The following is a 16,556-nucleotide window of genomic DNA, read 5'->3' as shown; positions in this document are numbered from 1 at the left end:
TAAAACGGATTAATCAAAGTCATCAACAATGTGTGTTTTTATGTCCTGTTAATTCCCCTCTCGGCAAGTCTTTTTTATCCTTCCCTCTGTGAACACACTGTCGTGCTGAATGGCTACTCAGACCGTGGCAACAGATTTCTCTTTCAGCCATCTCCAGAGAACGCCTGGCCAGACTCCTGAGTGGCACATATTTGGGCTAAGGCCCGGCACTGGAGGCACAGAGGTAAGGAGGAAAGAGGGGAGGAGAGGGGAGGAGGCCAGAGCCATGTGGCTGATGTTGGTAAACAGTATCCAGCCTTGTCCTGGCATCAGGGCAGGCAGTGCACAACGCTGCAGATATCAGGCGCCCGGGCCACACACAGCCCAGGACAAAAGGTAGACACACATACAGACATTGACATTCATACACACATGCAGGCAGAAACACAGACTACTAACAGACAAATAAAAGACTCACTCTCGCTGTCTGCCACTCAGCAGCTGCTCCAGTTTCCATGGCAACAGCCTGAACAATGTAGTAGCAAGGGGCTGTGTCGGTGAGAGAGGGAAACGGAGAGTGTGTGTATGTGTGCTCCCGTGCACTTGAAGTGTGTGTGCGTAGGTGTGTGCGTGGGTGGGTGTGAGAGGCTACAGAGGGGGAGGTAGCCGCAGGGGGCTGAGACAGAGAGGATTCAGAAGATACTCTTTATTTCTTTGTCAGGATGAGCAAAACAAATGTGGAAATGTAGGGGAAAATAAGAAATAAAAACAGACAAAGGGAACATTACGTAAGTGTGAAGGGGTCAAAGGTGATATCCACAGTGTCAGTGACAATAACGATGAACAGAGGCAAGATTTGAGTGTTTTATGATGTCTATTTATTTTTCAAAATGAGGTATTTCAAAGTGCTATGAGTTGCAGCACTAAATGTACATTTTAAAAGTGAAAAAAACAAACATCTTATATCCGTTTACCCAGTTCTATGCACCCGATAGTTACAAATATAAACAAAAGAGGAATAAAGAAGAAGGCCAGGTACATCAGGATAAAACACATTTGCTGTACAAAAGAATTATTTGAGATAAAAGAGAAAAAAGAGGAGATAAAGTGATATCTACTGAGAACTCATTTTCATACGAAAATATAAGTATCAAATTTAGTATGTATCAGGTTCACACTAAAAGCATAAAGGTGTGTAGAGTTAGTAATATGATACAATACAAAGTAAGAGAGAAGAAAAAAAAACAATATATTGTTATATTACAAAGTTCATGACTCTCGAAAATCGAGGCCTTACAGTACTTTTAAAGGTATATAAACTTCCAGTCTAGTTATTGGCAGCTTCCTGACATGTATAAAAAAACAAGGACAAAATGTATTACAAAACAAGGCAGATCTGAGTTTATTTTGTCTGTACACTATTGTTATATACAAAAGTGTCGGCTAGCAAGGTGCGCGGTTATACATCCACTGACTTGGTTTGAGCACCAGTGTGAGGGAGGAGTGAGTGAAAGAGAACCTGTAGTGGCATTGTTTATGTGACCCATAACGCCTCAGTCGTCAAATTCTCGTTCAGTTTTGCAGTGGTGAAGGCAAAGTAAGTGTGCACTGCTGCGTCTTGTACGTGAAACTCTCCAAGCAAAGTGCCCTCCTACACCCATCCCTGTGGGAATCACCTGATTCCAGGCTGGTGTCACAGTGAGTACAAAAAACAAGATACAAATGATATAAAAAAAAACCAGAGGAGGGGGAAGACCAAAACAAAGTGTGTCCTCTCCCCTTCTCATTATTTTCTCTTTTTTAAATCTTTCCTCAATGTGACTGGATTGAAAAAGTAAACCCTTAACATTCTTAACGTCAACAAATGTGCAAAAAAAGTGGCGGCAGTGAAAGTCCGAGCATCCCCCCGGCGACCCCCCTCATCTCCTCCATGCGTGTGAGTGTGTGGGCATCTGAATATAAACGTCCTCTGAGATGTTTGTGTGTGTACGACAGATATGCAGGCCTATGTGTTTGTGTCTTAGTGTATAGGCCTATGTGTGTGCACCTAACTGTGGTTCAGACTGATTGCAGACAGAGGGGTCATCCAGGGTATATGTGAGTGTTTCTGTGTTGTAGTGGTTGTCTGTTAGCGAGTCCTCCCTTGATCTAGCCTGCGCATCAGCTGCTGCCAGCGGGCCTGGAGCCTGTCCTTCTCCTGCTGGAGCCTCATCTCCTCCGTCTCCAGTGAGCTCACATACTCTGTGGCCTTCTTCAGGATCAGCACCTTCGCCGCTTTCTCGTTGTGCGCCAGCTCTGGCACGTGGTCGCGCAGCGTCAGGAAGCTGGAGCGCAGGTCGTTGCGACGCTGGCGCTCGAGGATGTTGTGGTTGCGCCGACGCTCACTGTCCTCAGAGTCGGAGCTACCACGTGGGCTACTGTCTCCGCTGTGGCTGCGCTTGCTGCGGACCCCCGATGAGCCGGAGAACGAGCTGCAGGACATGGAGGAGGAATTGGAGGATGAGGAGATGGTTCTGGTGGGAGGTCGAGGTGAGTCTGTTGTCCTTTGCTTCTTTGGAGGTGGGCTGGGGTCATCGTCTGACGCGTAGGGTGAGGGGGCCGCGTAGTTGTGTTGCTGCTGGTGGACCGAGCTCCTCTTCAGGATCAGCTCCTGAGGGGCCCTGCTGACGAACCGACTCGTGGCGCCGGACCCTCTCGCGTCTTGGCTCTTGGCATGCACAGAGATGGTGACCGTACCCGTCGTCATTGGAGACGCCTTGTTGATTGAGGAGCGCCTCTTCTCTACTGTGACCACATCAATCTCCTCCTCTTCCTCGTCATCCTCATCTTCCTCTTCCTCCTCTTCTTCTTCGTCGTCCTCTTCATCATCGTCGTCATCATCATCGTCATCTTCCTCTTCTGGGAAAAGAAAGCAGAATGTGAGTGATTTAATCGTTCTGACACAACAAGTATTCCCACTATGTCATCTATGTACCAGCAGGTGACAGGTATGTGTGTGTGAGATCAGTGAGAGAGAGTGTGTGGGAGAGAGCATTGCTCAACGCTGTTTGCATAAGCAGAAGCCTCTTAATGCTTAGTGTCAGTCACTCCTTTTATTAATCTGCTCTGCAGGCGTTGACACGTTCAGTCTCAGTGCTAAGCAGACAGGCTGGATTTCTGCCTTTCATTCTCTATCCCTCCTTCAAAACTTCTCCTAATCTTCTCTGGTGATACAGTTTCAGTCTGAAGCCTTCAGTCTTTCAGCGCAGTTAACCTGACGGTGTGCAAGGCATTAAGAACTTCACTTTTAAATGTAACCTCTGATCAAGTAAAAAAATAAATAATTCCCGCTTCTTTTTCGCTGAGCTCTTCGTCTTAATACCTGTGCTGGAATCAGGCTGAGCAGCTGAGACTTATCAGGGCCTGGCGCCTTTTTGAAGATGAGAGGAAGTGGCCAATCATGAGCCAGAGAGTGTGAGGCCCAGTTAAAATGCCTTTGTGATAATGGCTCTCATTATCAGCTCAGGAGCATCTGAAGAGTGTTGCATTTTACAGCTTACAGTAACCCACTTCAGACACCGCTCAACACACACGCACACACACACTCACTCAATCTGGCACTGCCATCAAAACAAACCAGGGCACAGCTGGGTGGATGAGGGGGCGTGGCTGGTTTTGCCACATGTGAAGCTGGGATTTAGTGGTTCCCTGTTTCACTCATGGAACAGCTCACATTTTGGAGCTGGAAACAGCATAAATAGAATGACAACCATCTTTGCCTGGTTGATAAAATATCAGCCATGTTTATGTGCCACTGTCTTAGGTTTTGGAATGGGTTGTTCCCATGCAGGCATTTTGAATAGTAATGCTGAACTTTATAATTACAGGGATAAACCTACACTGTAGCTTGTAAGGTCTGTGTCTCTTTGAGAAGGTAAATAACGCCTGCATCACAAAGAGAGACGCGTCTTAACGCTGCGAGTGGCGGAAGCACACTGGAGGGTGCTGTGCGCCGGACTGCGGGGCGGCAGGCGATCGGATCACCAGCCTTTAAGCCTCAGAGCTGGAGCAGAGCCAGCGAGACAGCTGTCGAGATGGAGCGCTCGTTCAAAGCTGTCACCCCCCCCCTAAAAGAAGCAGCCAGAGCCCTCCTACGTGCTCTATTCTTCGCAGTGGAGGAGGTGTTTGGCAAGGCTGGCTGGGTCTGCCCTCTGTGCCAAGCTGGAGGCCTTTTGTACTGCTGTTTCGCAGCGAAAACACGCTGATAAGAACTCGTGAGTGTTTGTTTAGGAAACTCGAAGGCGGTAATAGATGGGATGAAGTCTTAGGACGATTAAATACACACCGAACTAATGTCCCCAAATAAACGAAAACTACTTCCTCAAAATAATCAGGGAAAGAGGTTCGTCATTCTATATCCCTGCGTATATGGGTTGTTTTGATAATCCTTTATGGTACTAAACGTGGTACTTTACTCTTTTTTTTTTGTTGAACTCGACTGAACTGAAGACAGCAGTTAGTACAGGCTGTCCAAAATAAGTGCCAATTTATCACCCACTGTGCGTCAAATTGTCCCTTAATCCATGCGTAATGAAAGCCTTCACGGCACCGTGAACCAGACACTTTATCAGATCATCACATTATTGAACACCTTCTCATCTTCCCCTCCTACTACGCCCGGGACCGGTTGCAGTCAGTGAGTGTGTTGTCTTTTTGTTTGGCTCTGGTGCCAACCGAGTTCAGGAAGGCACACAATTCCCCATTTTACTGCCATCTGCCGGATGAAGAGCCCGCTGATTACATAAACCTCGTTCACTGTGTCTACTCCCTACTCCAGTGTGTATGTGTGTTGTTGTGAGTGTGTGTGCGTGGAATGTAACAAGATAATCCGATTCTGGGCCAGTCATATGAACAAGCTCCAGCCACTACAGTATTAGCATGATGATGATAATAATAACAACAATACAAATGAAAATGTTAAAACATAATGATAATAATGGTAATCAAAATACTATGTTCTTTCAGTGGCAGGTAGACTTAACAAATAAATGAAAACAAAAGCTTTCTTTGTGAATTTAAATTCTTACCGGAGTCACTTGGAGCGTTTTCGTGGGTTGTGGGTGTGTTTACGGTCCCGGTTGAGTTACTGCTGCTGCTGTTCTTCTTGTTGACCGGGAAGGGGAAGACTATCGCCGGGTCCACACACTCTGACACCGAGCTGCGGCTCACAACCTCGGGTGCCTTGACGCACACGTTCCTGGCACCTCCCGTGGCAGTGGAAATAGCCTTGCCGAGTTTCTCCGTGACCACACGCTCTAGCTTTTCCCTGGCGGAGAAGCCACTCCACATACAGTCCTGAATAATGATGTTGTTGGGGTTAGTATCCAAAGCGGAGCCGAACAGGTCCCCATCGTCGGAAGCCCCCCAGATATCGTCCTCGGGCAATAGCAGCAGCTCAGAAGCCCAGTCCAGTGGGTCCCCCAAGCCGAAGCCCAGGGGGTCTGCTTCCGGGGAGGCAGCCGCTGGCTCCCCCGGTAGCGCGGCTCGGCTCGGGGAGAGGGGCGGAGTGGGCAACAACTCGAATTTCTTCCAGATGTCCTCCCCCGGTGGCGCAGAGTCAGGACCACAGAAGTAGAAGTCGTCCTCATCAGGGTAGAAACACGGTTGTAAGGAGTCAAACTCCATATCTGAGTTTTTGCTTGCTATCGCCGGCATTCTATCCCACAGTCGAAAAACCTGAAAAGGAACAAAAGACACTTTAGTCTCCAAAAGGAAAAGAGCGTCTCTCCCCATTCACTCTCCCCTCTATCACACCTGAAAACTACACTGCAGAAAGACCCCGAGTCTAAGCCCACACACAGACACACAGTCTGCTCCACTAAATTCCACACTCACTCCTCTGTGAGGTTTAAAAACCGCACAAATCTCACAGGAGAATGTGCGTAAATGTGACCGTGACGTACAGTGTGCCAAACGACTCATCTGATCACAAGTCACTAAACACGCCAAAAATGTGATTAAGTCACAAAAATCATGTTTACAGGAAAAAAAAACACAAGAAATGTCAACAATCAAATCTAATATAGACTCTGGTGTGTGTGAAACATGTGAGAACTAATAACACGTTTCTGTATCTCACGCTAGAAGGAGAAGATGCTCACCTTGTCCTGACTTGGGATGATAAAGTGCGAACCAATTTTTCTCGTATCTCGCTATCAGTAATACAGACACCAGATTTACAGCAGTCATCTACTTAGGGAGCACAGACAGTCCTCTGACACACATTGTGGCTGGCTGCAGAGTGTTATACACTCAGTTCTGCGGGAGCCAAGCTGACTCCTCCCTCCCAGGCTGGGGGGTGGTACAGTCGGGCTCTTGGTTTGATGCGGCGCGGGAGACAGGCTGGCTAGGAGCTTTCTTTCAAGGTGAATCGAGAGAACCGCCTAAACATTGGGAGCAAGAATGAAAGCAAGAAAGACATAGTGTGAAGGAAGGGAAGGAAGAAAGAAAGAAAATGTATAATATTGACAGCCTTAGGTCTTCTCTCCCCCCAATACCTCCACTGGGATGTCAGACCCTAGATCAGCTATGAAACAGTCGAAGATACCCAGAGGCTGTTAGTGATTTGATGTCTTGCTCAGATTGCTCAAGGGCAATGCAGCAGGTTGGGTGATAGGCTACAGCTGAACCGAGGATTTGAACCTTCAATTGAAGGGCAGTGTTTTTAACACCCCCCCCCCCCCACACACACACACACACACACACACTCAAACACACAAACCTACAAAATACATGTATTTATTGGACATAATACAGAAAATATATGTTTCTCATGACTGTATTTTAGAAAGAAAAGTAAATTAGATAAAGTTCAGGGATTAATAAATCAAAATGTTTCGAAATGTATTAATACAATAAATGACGTTTTTTCTTTGAACACATAGGTATCACTTCTTATGCTCACTTGTGTATCGTTGATTTCAAATTCTTTGAGAGATTATTACTACACTCTAAATCCCCCAGCCCTGCTCTTGCCGTAGAGCTCTGAATATCATGTTCTCTTTTGTCTGAGGGCCACCAGCATCCCTGGATGATGATAGGGGAAGGAAGGCTCACTGCGCCCTCACACGGACACTTGGGGAACTGCATCACATCCTCGCACCATCACCCAAACACAGCGAGCCAGACAGACAAAGGCATGAAACCACGGAGGCGATTGTTTTTTTTTTCAAAACGAAAGAAATATTTGCCCCTTGGGAACAAAAATAACAAACTCCTCTAGGGGAGTAAGGAGCAACATTTTCTCAGACAAAAGGCAATGTTTTGTCCAGGGAGTTTTCAGCTGTCTCCGGGATAAGACAGGATCGGAGAAGAGCATGTTACGTAACCGCAAGCGGTGGTTGTAGCCTGGAGTCATTCCCATTCCCTTTTTCTAATGACAGCTTAGGAGGAATGGCGCATCTGTAATTACATGCACAGGCATACACACAGTCCTGATATTGACTTATTCAGGAAAAACGTTTACAGAACAGTTAAACGCCAGCTGTGAGCAAGAAGAATGACAGCTTCCAGGATTTCTCACCCAGACAATAGATGACTATAAAACAGCGTTTGATATTTAAAGCAACATTTGTTAAAGAAAAACAAAGACATAATTGAATGGAAACTATGTAAATAATAATTACATTTCTATTTGATTTTTTTTCGATTTGTGGATCAATGGACATTGCTATTTAAACCAATCTAAACTCAATGTTGAGATATTGGGATTGTTTTTTGCCTGTGACGGGGTTCAAACAACCACAGCCAGTGAAAAGTGAGAATCTGCAGCTGTTTTGTCCACAGAGTAGGAATAGCAGGGAGTTTCCTGGGACTCGATACTCAGCTCCCAGGAACTGGGGAGATGGTTTGGGAGTCAAAAACTCCCCACAGGCTCTTGTCCGTCTGCTCTTTTACTTCTCAAACTGCGCTCAGCTCTGACCCTCCAGCGGCAGCAGCTTCCTCTGCTGTGAAACAGGGCAGAGAGTGGGAGTGAGAACAGAAGGGAAAGTTATTTTTTATTTCTTGTGCAGATATGGTGACGACAGGAAGCCGTGTACTGCTGCTTGTTTTCTGTTGAACAGCAGAGTAAACACAATAAAATAAACCCATTGACGAGGGAGTATTGGATTTATGCTGTTTTCTTGGCATTGAGGGAAAGACATTTGCCTCTAAAGGATTTAATCAATTCACACAAACTGCACGACATCACCCGCTGCTTTGCACTGAACGTGCCCAGATGTTGATATGATTGTTATGGCTGGTTATTGCTGATTTGTATTCATATCAGGAAACCTCTCCCCGCATTAGAGGGAGAAATGCCCAGACTTCTCCCTAGTTGTCTACAATGTATTATATTAGGGAATTATTGCTCAATATGTGGCTAATGACAGTCCCATAATGGTTAGGGTTACAATAGGACTACTATGGATACATAAAGTCCATATAAAAATAGACAGAACCGTAGAGAAGAAAGCCGACTTGTCAGAGGGCGGCTTTGGTTGTTGTTTTTATGACCGTTATGGCATGCCCAGCCTCCCCTCCCACCATTCACCACTGGCCCGGCACATGGATGGTTAAGCAATTAGGCCAATTTTGATAAAAGATTCATAAGTCACCCCAGTGGATTGTGCAAAGATAAGCATATTGGGAGTCAAACCTTCTGCAGTGACATCGGGACGGGCTGTGTTAGGTTAGAGAGCACGCACATCATATAAATATTTAAGTTGTGTGTGTGTATGTGTGTGCGTATGACGTTGCTGTGTGGGGTTCTTCTTGGTGTCGTAGTTTTGTTTACAGTGTAAACATTCAGCGATACAGCTGGTATATACAGTCATCACATCACCTCAACTTACCCCTGATGTGGCGAACACTGCGAGATAGAAACAGATTACCGGACACTGCCATATAAATAGTCTTTTATGAAGCTATGATATGATTCAATAGAGCTTTATCTGGACAACTTGTGCTCAGCTTAATGACACGGTTTTATTACTCCTATAAAGTCATGAATGTTATTAAATGGTTTGCATTTTAACTTGTGTATATTATGTTACCGGATTATGGCCACATTTATAAGAATTTCCCATATTCTACATAAAATATAAACTAAGGCGGCAGTTTATTATAACAGCCCTGCAATAAATCCTGCCTCCATGAAGCTGAAAGTTGTATTGGAAAAGTAGTGATCACAATGTAGTTATGTTTGAGGCTGCAGTTTGTTGTGTTATACTAATCGGTGTTTGAAATATTTTGTCAAAGTTATCAATAATACTTCTCTATATAATGCTACACAGTTTAAAAGCACCACAAAAAGCATCTTCTAAATGATCAGCGGAACAAAGCTTTATACATTTGTGAACACAGGTCTTATTGCCGGACTAATAAATTAGACCTAACTAGTATTTGTGTGTAACGACACTTTGGCAAACAAAGAGCTTCTGGGTTTTACCCCACGCTCTGAATGTGCCTCATACTGTATACACTATACGATATGCTTCTGTATATCACTCGTGTTTTTTTGCAAACTGCTGGATCTTATTTTTTAAAAGCTTGTGGTATTTCAACATGTAGTTTCAGATATCTGGGTAATCCAGAGCCATTGAGTCAAATATTTAACAACTCGAGAGCATTCTAAAAGCCTTATGTGTGAAGGACCTTGCACAAGACAGCACAGGCTTGTTAACCCCCTAACAGTTCCCTATAGCAGAAGTCTGGGGAAAGCATTAAGGCTCCTCTTCTTTAATCATGTCAGGTCAGATTCCACAGTGGCATCTTCTCCTCAAACAAACCATCTCCAACAAGAGGCCATGTTTGTCCATGATCCACATCATTACATTTCAGCTCCAGCGAAACCCTCCACTCCAGCACAGTGGAGCCTATACATCCCCCTTCACCTACACCTCACCCTAAACTAAACCAGGCGTTAACTTTATCCCTAAAGCCACTTAGCACTCCCAATCTTTTGCACCACTTTTACATCTTTGATCAACTTTTTTTTAGGTTTTCTAATGGCCTTATTTTCCTTTATATGTAGGTGAAAGACATTTCTATAGTCTTTTTTTATTATTCAAAGTGCCACAGGGTTTTGCTTGTGAATCGAGAAGGAGGTATTAGATAATGTCATAAATACAAGAATTTCCAAAGAGCATTTAAAGTTCCCTTTGATAGCCATTGATAATGACTCTCCAAAAAATACCAGCAAGTTTAAATATAGTTTTTATGTCATCATGTAAAACACATGGGTATTTTAGTTTCTGTCGATGCAGCGACTCAATAATTGCTCAAGGGTACTCATCTAAAAGTGGAAAGATAATTTCAGGTCTAAATCCCACACTCACTGTGTGGAATCTGACTGTACATGACCTTCAGATGATGATTCAGGTAAAAAGAAGCTCTTGATTTGCAATGTTGCTGCCAGGGATGACTTCATTGAGATTTTGCAAGACTTGAGTCTCGGCCTTGGAGAGAAGCAGGAGCGAGTTGCAACAAATCCCTAAGGAATTTCTATGAAATCTTACAGTAATAGCGATTCCTCTGTGAATAACCCTACCAAAACATTTTCTCTACCAGCACAAAGTTATTTTGAATATAAACTAATATGATTAATAAGCTCAGGAAAAATGTTTTGGTTCCCCGTGTCTATTTAAGGGTGTCCCCCCCCCCCCCCCCACATTAAGTTTATTTTTGAATGAAAAAATTGTTGAGGAAGTATTTTGGCCATTTTGATATTGGATTTTTGAGGGTGCCAGAAGTGGGCCCGTGTGAAGTAAGTAGCTGCTGTCTTGTTAGATCTTGCCTCCAAAGAGTGTCTTAAGTACCTTCAGTTCTACCTGTACAATTAAACTGGCACATCAGATGATTCATGGAGTATGTAAACATCACTTTTTCCCCCTGAGTAATGCTTCTGTATGTTTTTGCTAGCATCTTCGAAAGAATCCATTCCACCCAGGTTAATCCTTCCTGTGTCACATTAGCAAACTCTGAAAGTGGATATAACTGCACGCCCCTCTTGTGAAATATGTATTCATATATAGAAAGTAACAGAATATATTACAGTAAAGTCCCATTTGACAGAAAAGCTTATAAACATGGGTATAATTAATCAGTTAGAATGTCCTCTGTATCATATGTCATTGTCAGCCATTAAAAGGGTTGTCGTTGAGGAAGTAACAGATACATAAACTGGTGTGCTTTCTTACAGTGCCATCGCAGGTGAAGAATGCGTAAAGATTGCATGGGGACGGAAACCAGGCATCCTCTCTGTGTGGGAGCGTTTCAGAGATGCAAAGCGATACGTACGTTGTCTCACCCTTTAGCTGAAGTGAAAGTACAGATAAGAAAGATGATTATAGGAGGGGACAACAAATATATTCTGACATGCCTTCGTTTTTTTTCCTGTGCATATTTCTCTCATTGATTTCCTCATAGTGCTCCATATTAGAGATTTCTGTTTATTTATTCATTGGATTGATCAGTTGCAACCTTTACTGGTTCCCATTGGAGCGTAAAATGGGAGGTAATTGTGCATCACTGTTGCATGGATCACATTACCAGTTATAGATCAAGTCACCACTATGAATCAATGAGCTTGGCCCTGAAGGTGAAGATCATTAGGAGGCCTGACGATCAACTGGAAATCAATATCAGTGATGGATTAACAGCGTTGGCACCAGCAACACGATCCAGTCGATTTGATCGCCCCATATCACAATGAAAGAGAGAGTTCGCCGAGACGCTGTATCACAATGACGTGTATCCACAGACCCTAACTCTACCCAAAGCCTCTCCTGACTCGCCTTGAGAGTAATGTTTAGCCCGACTGTTTAAAGTGTCAAGCGTAAATTCACTTTTGGCTTGACAGTTTTACTGGCCTATTGTTGCTCTTTATAAAAAATGGAGGCTTTGGTGAGTTTGTAGGGTCGTGAATCAGGGGAAGGAAGCCTTATTTAACTGATGTTGATGTGGGGGTCGTCACACAGACAGGAGGGCCACAGCCTGTTAAATAAACTCCACTCTAATAAGCAAAGACATACTTAAGTGATCAAAAACTTTGCTCTCTCTCTTGTTATTTGTAGCTTGCTATTGAATAACAGCGCTTACCAAAGTATCCTTGTACAACAGTATTGTATGGTATCCTATAACATGCAGCTTGTAGCATTTTGACTGAAGAAATTTCAAGTAACATGACAAAGTTACAAATAAGTCCACTTCACAAACAACAGTCTCATGGGCTTGGAGCATTTCAATGATAGTTAGCATTTGTTTTCAGCAAACACTTCTAAAAACCTACCATACATTCCTGTTCACCACCAAACTGCCTTTACACAAAGTAACGTTGAACATATTTGGGCAATTAGCGACTAAACATCTAAATATTTTAGTTGTTGGAGACTAAAAATATAGCTTAAACAGAGTGTATATTGATATTTGACCTGCAGTTGTATAGAAAAACTACTCCCTAGAGATGCCTATAATGTTGAAAGTGTAAATAAGCAGCTGATTGCTAACAAGTTTGGCCAAAATAAAAGGTTCAAGGAAGGTTATTAGATTATTATTATAACAGCTTTGTTGGGTCAATATGGTTCTCATTGTGTTTTACACTTTTTCTTTTAAAACAAATAAGCAGGCTTAATCTGTCTTTGTGAAAACAGACTGTTTGAATATGTTAACGGATGCTGTGTTGAAAGAACTGCTTGTGACCTCACCTGACTGGTTGGTGCAGCTGTTGGTTAGCTTTGATAGAAACACAGATAAGGGATGATTCCTTTAGTATAATCATAACATCACCGGCTGGAGATAGTCAATGTGGGTTTGAGGGGAAGAAGACTTTCAGGACAGCGTTCCGCTAGTGGCTTCTTTATTGTAATGAACCCTGATGGAGCCTGAGATACCCAACGTTTTTGTTTGAGCTGTCACCCCGCACCGACTCATGAGAACATATGCAAGTACTGTATGTTCCAGTGGAATGTGAAAGAACAGGTATTTATTTTGTTCAATTATTTTTGTCTTTAATCTATATATGTTGGCTTACACATAACACAGAACAGGACTGAAAGAAACCCCTGGCCCATGTGAACCCTACAAAGCCCTCCAGGAGGTCAATGAGGTCAATGAGCTCTTTTTAGCATTCCCCTCCTCCTTCCTCTACCCACCTTTATCTCCCTGCATTTGTTTTGATCCTCAGGGGTCATTAGCCAGATTAAATGTTTGTCTGTTCACAAAGGGAGATGGTTAATATGTTTCAACGCATCCATTTGTCAGCTCTCTTGTCTCTGGCTGCACGGTGTGTGAAAGGGGAGCTCAACGTCTCAACTGGCATTTCAAGACTTACAAGCATTTCAACACCTCCGGCAGGAGAGGCCTTCAGTGTGTGTGTGTGTGTGTGTGTGTGTGTGTGTGTGTGTGTGTGTGTGTGTGTGTGTGTGTGTGTGTGTGTGAGTGTGTGCATTTGTATGTGCATGTATTTGTGGGTCTAAATACATTCCTCCTTGAGGGTTGGGTTCCCAGCCTCCTGGTCGATATATCACCCTGACATCATCAATGTGCAGTTTGGAGGAGGTAGAAAAAATTGAATGTTTCACTTCCTGCAAACATGCTCCGTCCTGTCAGTGCGCTCCACTCAGATTAGCATGAGTTATGAGAATTGGGAAATGGTCAAAGAGAGAAGAGAAAAGAAGAGAAGTTCACTCACTACAACACCAGTAACTATTTGCTGGCCAGTTGAGTAGAAGGAAACCAAGGCCATAAATTTGAGGTGAATGTTTGTGTTGACAGGAAGTTGTGTTCTGTTGGCACCGTTTTAATGATACCATGCTGGACCATGGCCTAAACAGGAAGTCAGTGTTCAAGAAAAATGGTTGTCCAACAGCATTTAGCTATCAGTGGGCAAAAGATCCATTTGTCTTTGTGATGAGTGATTCTTTCCTCCTGTGCTGGACCCTCCTGCGGTATTCAGAGCTCCAGGTTCCGCTCATAATTTTAGCCCTCACGATGAGTCACGTCTGTTGACACCACATACGTGACCTAAATATGTGTGTGCGTGTGTGTGTGTGTGCAGAGTGTGTAGATGTATGTGAGAAGCTACAGCTGTGAAATTTCTACAGTAGTCACTGCTAGTATTAGTAGTGAAAACAGCAGTAGAAAAGGAAGAGGTAGTAATACTATAGGTAGTAGTTGTTGCAGTAGTAGTGTTAGTATCAACATTTAAAAACAATAACTGTATACTTATCAACAGTGGTTAAAACACTTAATGATTTTAGAATAGTTATATATCTCGGAGTAGAAAGTCATACATAAGATACAATACAGGTTTTAAGCTTTTTTGTGTTCAAGAGAGACTTAATGTTGCTTTCTATGTCAACAAATCAGCATCTGCAGCTCCAGTCAAGGTCCTGGAGGTAACACAAACGTCAGAGATAATACAAAAATCTGGTTTAGGAGGATCTAATTATCAGGTGTGACAAAAAAGACCATTTAACACATAAAAGTAAGAAGAGCCAGTGTAAGAAAAACATGTACACACTGTATATGTAATAAATGTGTATGGGTGTGTCCTTAATCCCAATTTGCATTGACTCACCTTGGAGGAATCTTTGATGACCTAATGTATGCGTTACTTGTTTTTAATGCAGCCTGAGGACAGCGAACAGGATAGAAACAGTAAAGATATGAAATGTAACACGCAAACCTTTACCAAACACGCAGGATTGGATAAAAGAAGTGACTTATCACGGGGGTTGACGCATGATTACTTGAGTTAATGAGGTGTCTAATGTCGGTAATAAAATTGGACGTGCATGTCTTACTCGGTTCGCTCCCCTCACACACCAACGTATGTGCACATTATGGGTGTATACGTGTGCTTGTTTGTTTAAATGCGTCGCTGTTAAAAGGCAGTTATGTGCTAATGAGATGTAAATGAGTGCAGGAGGTGGTCTCCCACTCACTCAATGGGACGCCTCTCCAACTTTGAAGTCCTGATTTTGGGGGTCCGGGGGTTGTCATAGAGATACTCCCTTGTCCCACTGACCGTCTCTGGAGAATTGGCTTTGATTGGAGTATTGACAGGCATGTGGCAGCCTCCTTTTCTTTCTCCTGTTCTCCTTACCCCTCCTCCCTCCCTCCTACATCGTTCTCCCTGGAGCTTTTTTCTCAAGAAAGCTCCAAGAAATCAAACACAGAAAATACTACAGAAGAAAAGGATTGTTCTAAGAAATAAATGTCAAGCGGCATCACACACTCAGATTAGAACAGATCTCATGTGACAATTCATGCAAAGCACTTTATATTTAGACAACTTTGTTTTGAAGGTGTGTTTTGATGTTTTGAGGAATCAGACTGAAAGCCAGGGGGATATAAATAACTCATGCAAGGTATACGAGTAGAAGATGCTTAGTATGTCGCTCACGGTTTGTGTGGCAGTCCATGTGTGATAGTGACTTTAACCGACAGTGTGGCGAGAGGAGCAGTGGGCATCGGGCGCGGTCTGACCACCATCGAGGTAATCTGCCAGACAGACCGTGCCGCTCCATCTGTTCAGGCTGAGTGTGTTTAAGTGAGTGTGTGTGTGCAGTAGCAGACATATCCCACATCTTGCTGCAAGACACGTGCACAGAAAAGCACAGGTAGTAAAAAAAAAGGGGGTAAAAACTGAGAGATGTGATGATAAAAATAAGGAACAATACTCAGCCACCCTCGGCCCTGCAGATCGCCTTGTCTTGTCATCATTGATCATGCTTAGCTGTCAATTGATGTGAATCTATTAGAAAGGATGTTCTTTGTGGATGAATTCCTGACAGGCACCAGTAGCCTACAGGCCTGTAACCTTTGGGCCCTCCACAAGGTCAACACCCCTCCTCCCAAGAAATAGGGGGAAAAAAATCAAAAACTCCCCACCCTTTTCTCGCAAGACCTCCATCATGTGGTCCTCTAATCAATTAAGCCGCATCTTACATTCCTCTGGTGTGAGGTCACGCCAACATTTCCTCCGGGGGTTTCTCTCTTGAATGACTGCTGCCCTCCTCCTCCTTCTTCCTCCTCACGACAAAATGTCTGTGCCCCCCTCTTTCAAAAAGAACATGTGCTATTTGATTAACAACAGGAAATGAGCAGTGGCATAAAACATCTGTTTGTGGCAGCACACTGTACCTGGCCTCAGCTGAACCGAGCAACAGTTATCTCCAGGTCAATGTCCCAGTGTGACAGCTGTGACAAAGGTTACACTGAACATGCATTACATTTCTCTCTATGTGGTCTTTATATCCACTCCCTTTTTAAGCTGTTTTTAAATGAAAAAAAAAACACACTGATTTCTGTGCAATGCTCTCAAAGATAACGTACAAACAGTGGTTTGTCATGTGGCAGAGACAGCTTCTGGCTCAAGTGGCCTACACAGGCACAAGCCTATTTTCCTTTCTTTTTTTAAAAGCATTTCCATGTTGGAAACAACTTTTTGGACACGTTCCAAAAATACTTCTGTGGGGAGAAAAAATGCGAACCGTGCTTCCAAATGTATCCACAGAACCCACTTTCCTAGGAGTCACATGCTCATTGGATGA

The 16,556-nt window shown here is 43.6% G+C and overlaps 1 protein-coding gene across 2 annotated transcripts; it reads right to left on the bottom strand.

Annotated features, from left to right (window-relative positions):
- Positions 1-834: 834 nt before the first annotated feature.
- Positions 835-6,249, bottom strand: mycn (MYCN proto-oncogene, bHLH transcription factor). 2 transcript variants are annotated; one of them, XM_063902671.1, is made up of 3 exons: positions 6,120-6,249; positions 5,046-5,694; positions 835-2,877 (listed from the first exon to the last, which is right to left on the bottom strand). In XM_063902671.1, exons 2-3 carry the CDS (start codon positions 5,671-5,673, stop codon positions 2,108-2,110), a joined length of 1,398 nt encoding a protein of 465 aa, XP_063758741.1. In that variant the 5' UTR covers positions 5,674-5,694; positions 6,120-6,249; the 3' UTR covers positions 835-2,107. The 2 variants fall into 2 exon arrangements, with proteins under 2 accessions (XP_063758741.1, XP_063758742.1); XM_063902672.1 differs by having other exon boundaries at positions 835-2,874.
- Positions 6,250-16,556: the final 10,307 nt, after the last annotated feature.

Source organism: Eleginops maclovinus, chromosome 15 (assembly GCF_036324505.1).
Source record: "Eleginops maclovinus isolate JMC-PN-2008 ecotype Puerto Natales chromosome 15, JC_Emac_rtc_rv5, whole genome shotgun sequence".
Taxonomy (NCBI): domain Eukaryota; kingdom Metazoa; phylum Chordata; class Actinopteri; order Perciformes; family Eleginopidae; genus Eleginops; species Eleginops maclovinus.
This window is presented reverse-complemented; position numbering and strand designations above follow the sequence as displayed.

Excerpts from the sequence above, each read along its gene's own strand:
- mycn (XM_063902671.1), bottom strand. The coding sequence starts at position 5,673 with ATGCCGGCGATAGCAAGCAAAAACTCAGATATGGAGTTTGACTCCTTA. Across the intron at positions 2,878-5,045 it reads AAACGCTCCAAGTGACTCCG|AAGAGGAAGATGACGATGAT; the intron begins GTAAGAATTTAA and ends TTCTTTTCCCAG.